At 31.8% G+C, this 10,483-nt stretch overlaps 1 protein-coding gene across 1 annotated transcript; it reads left to right on the top strand.

Annotated features, from left to right (window-relative positions):
* The first annotated feature begins 2,741 nt into the window (after positions 1-2,741).
* On the top strand, positions 2,742-4,669 carry LOC130448848 (achaete-scute complex protein T5-like). Its single transcript, XM_056786389.1, has 2 exons — positions 2,742-3,646; positions 4,215-4,669. Exon 1 carries the CDS (start codon positions 2,877-2,879, stop codon positions 3,630-3,632), a length of 756 nt encoding a protein of 251 aa, XP_056642367.1. The 5' UTR covers positions 2,742-2,876; the 3' UTR covers positions 3,633-3,646; positions 4,215-4,669.
* Positions 4,670-10,483: the final 5,814 nt, after the last annotated feature.

The raw sequence follows: 10,483 nt of genomic DNA, 5'->3' as shown, positions 1-10,483 counted from the left end.
ATTTTTTGTTTTATTCACAAATATTGGTTACAATTTTTCTGTTAATTAGTACTCTGTGAGATAATATTTTAAATAAATTGAAAAAAAAAATTTTATTACATTGTGAAATATGTAAATATAGTCTATTTTAGAAATACTACGCAATATGGATGAAAATTTCAAATATAAAAGTAGCCATTCAAATAGTAGCCATCTCATCTTTGGATTGAATTTTATCGCTGTGTATTCGGAAAATATTAATTTTTATAACATCTCTTGAGGAACTATGAATAATGCGTGTTTTTTTTATTCAGTTATTTCAAAATTGCCATTTTCGGTGCATGTAAGAATTTTTTTACTTAAATCAGGCCTCAATCCAAAATATATCAATTGTTGGCATGTTACTCAAAAATCGTTTCTCTAATTTTATCATTTTTTTATTGGTGTGTATTCGCTTCTCTCATTATTTCATTGTTTATTGGATTGTTACTAAAATGTGAAAGCTGCTTTAGAGTTGATTACATTCAGAAACGCTAAATTTAAACATTGTAAACTTATAATATATCCTTATTGGATCCATGAAATGATACCAATGCTATATAACACAGAAATAATAAAGTAAAACATTCTCAGTGAATTCATATTATCTTTTTATTGATCAAAATCAAATAGTAATTTCTGATTTACAATTGATCTGTATCTCGCAAGTAAACTTCAAATAAATGAGTCAAATTTCTTGGTGTCAATTATATTACATCCATAATAATGAAAGATGTTAATGTATTTTTAAACTAAAACAGAATCAATCGATAACAATCTAAAATGTACGTGCATCAACTACAATATGATATTTTTTAATACAATCCATTATAATTGTTTCGAACCGTGAAATATGTCTTAGTTCACTTATCTCAAATATTGAATTTAAATTTAAATTATTAAAAGCTTGGAGTAGAATGATTTGATATCATTATAAATACCTCAATTCATGAAATATAGTTTCCAAAAATATACATAACTCATATTTACATCGTACATTCATGTGAAAAACAATTTTTCATTCCCTCTCAAAATATACCAACCACCACTTTGCACATTTAATATCAACTTGTTAATTTACAAGTGTCATAAAAAGACAGTGCACACTGTAAGCAACACTAAAGCCTAGGCGCTAAGTTCTACATGTGTTTCGGAACATTTTGCAGCTGTCGATAAATTGCAGTCGCCTCTGCCTTGTGCCGCCGCGCAATGCCGCGATGCCACTCGATCCCACGCAGCTTCCGAGATAAAAATGCAGTGTTGCCTATATTTCTCACAGAGATCACCACAAAAAGCAATATTGGTTAATACAATATCTAGTAACGCGGATTTGTTTATAACATTGAGCTAGAGCTCCAATTCTTATTTATAATATAAGTAAAATACTTGGTTAGGTCTGAGAAAGCATACAGCTTTGCCAAAGTTTGGACCAGAGCGCTACTATAGCCTATAGCGTTAAGACAATTCAGAAGACTCATAATCATATCTGCTAAGAAGTTTGAAAACCTTCTTATAATGACCTGGCAGAAAACTGCAGGTTTTGTGAGTAAGCAGTGGGTACAGCAGAGAATCTACTTTGCGAATGTTCTTCCCATTTCCTTAAAAAGTAATTGGAAAAGTAGTACAAACACCTTGGGAAGTAGAACACAATAAAAATAGCCTCCTTTGGAGGCAGTCTACGTATTTTGAAAGCAGAGCCCTGAGATATAGAATCTTGTACCAAAAATCTTCTAGGTAAAGGTGCAGAGTGGGTGAAAAGCCGTAACGAATCTCCAAAGAAATCTTCGAATCTACAATCTAATATATAAAGAAATTTAATTATCCCAAAGAAAATATTGATTATTTCAACTGAAATTTTAGATACATCGACAATAAAATAATCAAAGCTTCTGAGAGTGTGAAATATTTAGAAACTAAGAGACATCAAAAAAGTAGACGTTATAAATTCCATATTTTGAAAATAGAATCTGGTATAAATTAGAACAAGATGCTATTATATGTGATTTTGTAAAGAAAAAGAGGTTATTCAATATTGGTGGAGCCTCCACATTTATCTTTCCGTTGTTTTAAATATCCATTCCAAGTTGTGTATATTTTATAATCAATTATGTGTACAGTATGCTTATATTATTATTATCAAATGAAATTGTGAAATTCATATAGAAAAAAAAGAAAAAACTACATAAGACAGAAATCGTTGAATAAGTTATAGAAGTGCAAAAAGGCACAATAAGAAGGAAATATGAATAATAACCAAACTAAATAAACAAGAAAAAATGTTTAAAGATAATGAAACAATTCGTGGAAGAATGAGTAGACGAATTGTATAAATTCAAGAATTCATAGCCTGTAAGGTTATAAGTAAGACGAGAAGAATACCGAACCTAATTTTTCGTCAAATTCTCTTTTATCTATAATTGAAACCAAATTCGTGCTAGTGTTAAATTCGCGAATCGTTAATAAATGATAAATCTCTGGATATATTAATAGACATAATCCGGTGGTTTGTTTCAAAATGTTTCGTAGAGACAACGCTTATTGAAAATATCTGGCAACATTGTACAAAGAGAGAAAATCTAGTCGGAGTAATTTGAGGTCCACGGCTGCCTTTGCCATGCGTCTCACGTCTCTTGGCACGCGTACAACCCCCAATGAGCGCGCGCAACTCTTCATAGAGGGGGAAACCGACGGTAGGATAGAAAACGGTAGGTTAAGCTCCATCCAAATCATTCTTTACGATAAAGTTGCATCTAACGTGTTTAACGGACTTGTGGCTTCGCTCACGCGCGCTTGTTTACTAACAGTTGAACTTTTTTTTAACTCACTCGGTTATTGTGAAATTGTTTACTTGTCAACTTATGGCGCTTACTATGACGCTAGGACATCAGAATAAAATGTACAACGTTATTCAACATTCTGCTCCTCAAGGAAACTGCGTTATTGTTACTCAACCGAAAACTTCTGTTGTTGCCAACAAGAGACCTTTGGCTCCGGCTCCTGAAAGAACTTCTGTTTTAGTTACAAACAACGATTTGAGATGTAAAAGAAAAATACAGTTCGTGCCTTACGGTGCTCCTCCTCAACAACCAGCTTCTGTAGCCAGAAGAAATGCTAGAGAAAGAAATCGTGTTAAACAAGTAAATAATGGTTTCGCAACACTTCGTTCCCATATTCCTCCCAGTGTAGCACAATCTCTATCACCTCAAGGATCTTCACAAGGTAGAGGAGCTTCCAAAAAACTCAGTAAAGTAGAAACTTTACGTTTAGCTGTAGAATATATAAGATCATTACAACAAATGATTGAAGATCACGAAAATGAAATGACAGGAAACTCCTCAATTGCTGGAGATCAAATTAACGATAATAGATACTATACTAACAGTCCCGATTCTACTCACCTCTATACTTCGTACCCAGTTCTATTACCAACTCCTGCTTGTTCAGAAGCTTCTGCATCTCCAACTCCTTCACACAGCTCCGAAGGATCATTTTCAACGACTCAAAGTTATACGAATGCTTTATATCACTCAACAGAAAATTACGAAAACTACGATCCGAAAAGTCCAGAAGACGAAGAACTTCTCGACGCAATATTCTCCTGGCAACAAGAATAATACTGTTGTATCAGGTTAGTACTTTTTATTTATTGTATTTATAATTAACTTTTGTATGTGGATGATTCGAACAAATACATTTTCCTGGTAGTATAAATCTTTCTAAATAAAGCTTTTTTGGTTTTTCGTTATGTAGAATATATATTGATGTGATTAATGAAGAATCTGTAAACATAAGCTTCCTACCTTGATAACAATATTTACACAAAAAAGAATACATTTATTGTAACATTACCTGATATTTTTTTCTGGTGCAGTTTATTTTATACCTGTTTTAAATCTATATCTACCTGAATTATAAAAGTTCCCCTTCGATTTAGTATGCCCATTTCCTACCCTAGAGTAAAATACCGTTTTTGTGTTTTGAATCTTTTCATATGTCTTGACAGGGGTCTTTAATACATACCAGTTTCTTAAGAAACGAGACCTTACACAAGATCTTATGGAACAATACTGTCTGAGATATTTTATTGAAAAAAAATGCGCGAATTCCTATGTTCTAATATGAGAAATCGAGACTTTTGTATCTTGTTCTCACTTCCCCTTTCATATTAAATAATGTTTTTATTTTGTTTGTTACAGAAGCAGTACGGCCAGTCAAAATCTAATCAAAAATATGCTCCAAACCAAGAAACTTAGTGCCTTCATTCCATCGAGTGATATTTTTTCTACAATATTTTTGAAGAATCTCAAGAGTTTATCTAACTGTTTTTTCTAGTCATTGTTTTTGTATATATTTATTGTATATTTTGTTTATATATAATAGTTTATAAGTATTATTTTAGATCATTCGTTAAACGCAATAAAATTACAAATAATTTAATTTCAAAAATTTAGTGTGTTATGGGTACTTAACTGAAAAATTTGCTCTCTATTTTTGTCACAAAACGTACTCAATAAGATTGTTGTTATGCTGTTAAGTTGATAGTTTTTTAAGTATTTTGAACTGCCTTTCAAAATGTATTGTAAATATACTATTTTTTGATAAACTGCATATTGCAAACACACTTTGTACTGATAAATATAATAATATTTTATAATTTATTTGTTTTATTTTCTCACCAAAATTAATCGCATTATTTGAGCATGAAAGTGAACAGATTTATATGCAAACAATGAATAATAGTGATACCTACAATTAAATCCACAGCTGAAAAATGAGTGACGTGTAACAAAACTAATAAATTTTCAAATAGACAAGGTGTTCAACTTTTGTGGCGCGTGTCTAGTGAAACACCTGCCTTAGACACATGTCAATATGTTAATGCGTTGAACTGGTAATACGAACAAAGATAGATAAAAAAATTGAAGTAAATAACATGTAGCTTACAATTTCCGTTAATTATAAGACGTATTAAAGTCATTTGACTAATTATGATAAAGTGTCTTCAATTCTCGTTTTAATGAGCACTATACATTTAGCAGCAATTGACACTAGATGTTGTGGATAAGAAGAAGTAATTGGCGAGTGTTTCTTTTGAAATTAGTTTAAATGTTTTTATCAATATTTTTATAAAAAGAATTTAGTTTATTTTAAAAAAATTAAATTGAAAAATGCTTCGTTCAGATAATTGAAAGTGAAGTGAAAGAAAGTAAAAGCAGCAGGTGGTCTAAGGGTTTCTGAATATATATACTGAATTTGATAGGTGGCAGCACTTACTGGATGCATAAGGCATCGGTTTCTAGAACATTCTGATATATACAGAGTTTTATATATGGAACACCTCAATTATCTCGGAAACGGCTTGTACGATTTTTATGAATTATTTTGCTGATCAATCTCGTAACAAGGTCTAGTGTCAGTAAGTTAGTAAAAAGTCTAACGAAACTGGTATAGTAAAATATTTATCCAGATCATGACGCAGAAAACCTACAACAACTAAAGACAAATCTTTAAATATTTGTGTGAAAAATTACGAATTTTAGAAAGGTGATTACAGCAGATGCTCAAAATTTTGTCCATTTACTGCGATTTTCAACTTTGAAATACATTTTGCAACATCCCTGACTGGTCAATTCTTCTAATCTCTGTGGTAATTCTATCTTTTAATTCCTGAATATTGGCAGATTTTGTTTTATAAGCGATGTTTTCTAACCTCACAGAAAATAGTCTAAAGGCTTCATGTCGGGTGATCGCGAGGGCCATTCAATAAATCCACGCCTTCCAGTTCATCATCTGGGAAACACATTATTTAAGTATTGCCTAACACACACGTATATAGAGCTTAGGCACCATCTTGTTGAAGCCAAATATTGTCGTTTCGGATATTGTTATCGTCTGAAAATTTCAAATAATGAAGTTTTTTTGAAATGTAGTTGAAAATACTCACTTGGATTTGAAAATATCTGAGCCAACTCAGGTATAATACTATTTTCCAATAAATCTAAAAATGCCCGACCATTTGAGTTACGCTCAATGAAAAATCGTCCAATTATTTTGTTGCCTATTATTCCAGCCCATATATTCAGTTTTTCGGGATATTAGGTGGGATCTAACGGGGATTTTAAGTGACCAGTATCTACAATTATGCCGATTTAAGTTTCAATTAATACAAAACAAAACAATACAAAACATAACTTTACTTAGAACGTTTTTAATCGTTTTGATTGTAACATTTTTCCATCATTACATATCTTAAGATTTGTTTTCAGTTGATGCAATTTTTCTGCACCCTGATTTGAATAAATCTTTCACTGAACCAGTATCGTTAAACTTTTTTACTAATTTACTAGCAGGTCATATTATGGGCTAGCTACCCATCGATTCATATGAATTTGAGAGAAGTAAGTAAATATTTGGGGGGTTCTGCAACATCGAAGAAATACTCCCATCAACATAATTATCGCTGAAATATTTCGAAAATAAAGTAAAGTACCAAAAACAGGAAAATGGAAATTAAGACTGATCGATACAAATATTTCTATCCACGTTTATTTGAATATTGAATTTTGAATTCTATGAGTTTAATAATTTTTACAAGCATTAATAATATCAAAAATCATCGGAAATCTTAATTAATTATTTCCCAGGCGATGAATGAAATATATTAAAGTTACTCCACTTGGTGTTCCTTGCCACGTTCCCAATAAACAACCACTAAATGAAATCTACGTTTTGTATGAATAATTTCTTCATTCGCATAGTCATTTTTTGCTTTACTATAAAATATTTGATGTATCAGTTCGAGAGGAACTTCTGATATAAGTAGTCATTTCAGGGTAACTTAAAACCGGTATCTCGTGTAAGCAATCAAATGCGTATCAGATTCGCGCAAAGAATACGCCTAAAACCAAAGGCGTACAATACAATTGGAGAGGAGTTCAATGTCTAGTTTATAGTGACAATTATAATTATTGGAACCATCGTAAAATTGTGCCTATGGATACGATCTAATTTCTAATAAATATACCAATCATTAATGATAGGAAAAATTTTATTTTTTGAAAATAATTCTATAACAAACAAACTCCATATTAGATCAATTCATACATATTACATATCTTTATGTTGATTTGAATAGTCACAATAGTCTCTTGGCAATAAGCAAATCAACAAACACATTCTTCTTGTATATTACCAATAACTTCCGGAGTTATTCAATGAACTTCGAATGTAACTCAGTTTTGCAGCTTCTATAGATCTACGGGATTTTCTACATAAACTTTAAATTTCAACCAACCCCATAGCAAGAAATATCAAGGTGTTAGATCTGGAGTTATTGGGGGCCAGTCTATTAGACCTCGTCTACCACTATACCTCTCAGGTTTTAACTAGATACTATCTTATGGTGAGTTAGGATGGTTGGTGTTTAGTGACATGATGTCGCACTAATTCGCAGAAATTGCAGACAATGGTGTATTACCTCAAGTCATCAAGGAAGGATTATCTTTACTAGAATATTTGCAGTTTTGACGATTAAACCAGTTAGGCAGAATAAATAATCAGAAAACATAATTTGTCAATAAAACGTGGATTGATGTAGTTGAATTTTGTACCGTGGGTACAAAATTCAGTTTTCAAAGAACGTACTAGTGACGGTTGAAATAAACATCTGTCCACACCAATTTACCATAACATATTATAAGGTTTATCTTCGACACTTTATACAACAATCAGTTTCACGTCTTCTGATACCTTAGAACGTCTAAAATTTTGAATTTTTAAACGTAATCAGTTTACTTTAGCTGCGCTTTGTATATTTAGAGATCTGTTAATTATTATTAGCTTTCTTATTAGGGAATATTTTCCTCCAATCTCAACCTACATCAAAATACCATTTACTGTATCAGAAAATACTTCTTAGATATTACATTAGTCAATAAGTCGTGTGACTGACACATAGATGGCGTTGCCATCGCCAAATATATTTGACTTTTATGAAGTACCAAGCTTGAAACGATTATGTGTGACATATCATGACATTTTGATTAGTCAGAAAAAAGTGACACTCATTTAAGTGAAGCTACTTTAATTATTTTCAAAACCATGGATTCAAAACAACATTGTGTGTTAATTTGACATTGCTTCTTGATGAAAAAAATACTGTACAAGCTTAGAAATGGCTTCAGTGATATCCGCACTCTGCTCTATTGTAAAAAATTATTTGTTATTGGTATGTTGAATTTAAACGTGGTCATACAGACACCGACGATGGTAAACATTATTTTCGTCCTTTTGGGGTGGTTCCTCCAGAAATTGTAAGAAAATCCACAAATTGGATATATCTAATCGTAAATTGAAATTGAGTGAGATATCTCAGGCCGCAAAGATATCAGAAAGCAGTGTGTTTACAATTATGCATAAACATTTGACCATGAGAAAGCTTTTTACGAAATCGATGCCGCGTTTACCCACAGTTGATCAAAAACAACTACTTGTTGATGATTCGGAGCAGTTTTTGGTCATGTTTACCTGTAATAAATCAGATTTTTCGCGTCAATATCTGATATTGGATGGAACATAGATCCATCATGTCACTCCGGAATCAGAACGATCATAACGATAGCCGGTGAACTAAGTCCGAATATTGTTCATCGACTATTGGTGGATTGTTTGAATGCGAAAATCGAGGAAAAACGGCCTCATATGTCGAAAGAAAAAACGCTGTTTCACCAAGACAACGCATAGATTCACAAGTCGATGACAACGGTTAAATTGAACGAAGGTCAACTCAACTGAAGAAGCAATTGCTGAAACTGAAGTCTATTTTGGGATAAAAGGGAAATCCTTCTAGAAGCACGGTATCGAGAAGTTAGAGAAGCGTTGGAAAGATTGTATTACTCTTGAAGAGAATTACATTAATGAATAAAATCGATTTTCTTAGTTAATCACAGGACTTCTTGAGTGATTATTAAATCCAACTTTCAAAGTCTCTCAAATAATAATTTGCAAAAAATGAAGAGATATTATTATTCAATCCTTTTCATATTAAAATATCGAAATAAAGCATTCATCTAAATAATAAGAATAGATCTCCGCCACTGAGAACTGTTAATCTCGTGTGAGTGCAATTGAAATTTCAATGTCGCGGGGAGAGGATATAAAACGCACAAAAGGATCCGGTGGCGATCCTAATCACATTCATGGAGACAAGACTTTAATGCGCGAAAGGACTTGGCATAACGGAAATAAAAGGACAAGGAAGTTTCAAGTAGCCCAGACGAGACTGGGGTTTTATAGACCTTACCTAACTTGAAATCGAGTAGTTATTAAAAAAGAGTTCAACGATCGTCGACAACAGAAACCTAGTTTAAAAAATATTTGATATTGATTGTTGTATTGTTTATTTTTATTTTATGTATAATCAATTATTCAAAAAGATAACATTATTATTATTAATATATAATCCGTATGATATTAGTTATACAATGTTGGTTTTTTTTTGAATACTTGATGAATTGAACGACAAGGAGTAGGTTGGTCGATACAGTAACTATAATTCGTTTGAATTGCAAGGTGATGTGATCTTTGTAAGCAAAGATGTAAACTTCGAATGAGGAGGACATACAATATTGCTTCAAAGTAACAACATTTAGCTAATATCATCATCTCTTAGAAGCGTTACGTAACGACGAAGTACGGTTTTTTAAAAACATGCAATTGTCCAGAAAACCGTTCGACTACATTTTGCAGAGTGTGTTTTATAGCTTATATGGAAAATAATCCTGATCAAGTTCATTCTCATTGGAAAACAAATTAATTATAATATCCTTTCTGCCCTAGTTCAATTACAGACAAGTTGTTTCGATTATTTTTTCCTATTTTTAACTTTAAAAGTTATTTATTATCCTTGTATGATTATTTATGATTGATTCTAATGAGCAACCTATCTGACACTACTATGGAGACTTGCGGTCTTGGTAATTGTTAGCTTTTCGACATAAAAATAACTTATTTGTATTTAAATTTGTTATAAAATCCTGATGAATCGCTGATAACTGCTCAGTAATAACTATAAAAACATATATAATCTAATTAATGTTCAAAAATAAAATGATAAAAATAGAAGGTTGCTGAAATTTGTTTTGAATTTGAAATCTGCGTTGAAACTAGAACGTGCCGTTAAGGAACTCACATTCTAGGCTAGAATCCGCAATCAGGTCATCGATCTCTAATAAAGGACTATAGTTTCCGAAAAGCTCTATTCGATGTTCATAAAAACTGGACATCACCAAAGTCATTTACTTAAAAATTTTTTTTCTGGTGAAAGGGAAACCGTTTGGCCTTGGCTGCTTGGTTCTAATATGTAGCCACGAGACTAAAACCCTATGCTATACCTTTTTTATCCCAATCACCGTAAGCTTATCTCATCCTACATTTTTATTATACTAATAGTTATGCACGATAGAGC

The sequence above is a fragment of the Diorhabda sublineata genome, chromosome 9 (assembly GCF_026230105.1).
Source record: "Diorhabda sublineata isolate icDioSubl1.1 chromosome 9, icDioSubl1.1, whole genome shotgun sequence".
NCBI lineage: Eukaryota > Metazoa > Arthropoda > Insecta > Coleoptera > Chrysomelidae > Diorhabda > Diorhabda sublineata.
Note: the sequence above shows the minus strand (reverse complement) of the source record. Positions and strands in the feature narration are given on the sequence as shown.

What these genes read in the sequence shown, in the direction of transcription:
- LOC130448848 (XM_056786389.1), top strand. Translation starts at nt 2,877, where the DNA reads ATGGCGCTTACTATGACGCTAGGACATCAGAATAAAATGTACAACGTT.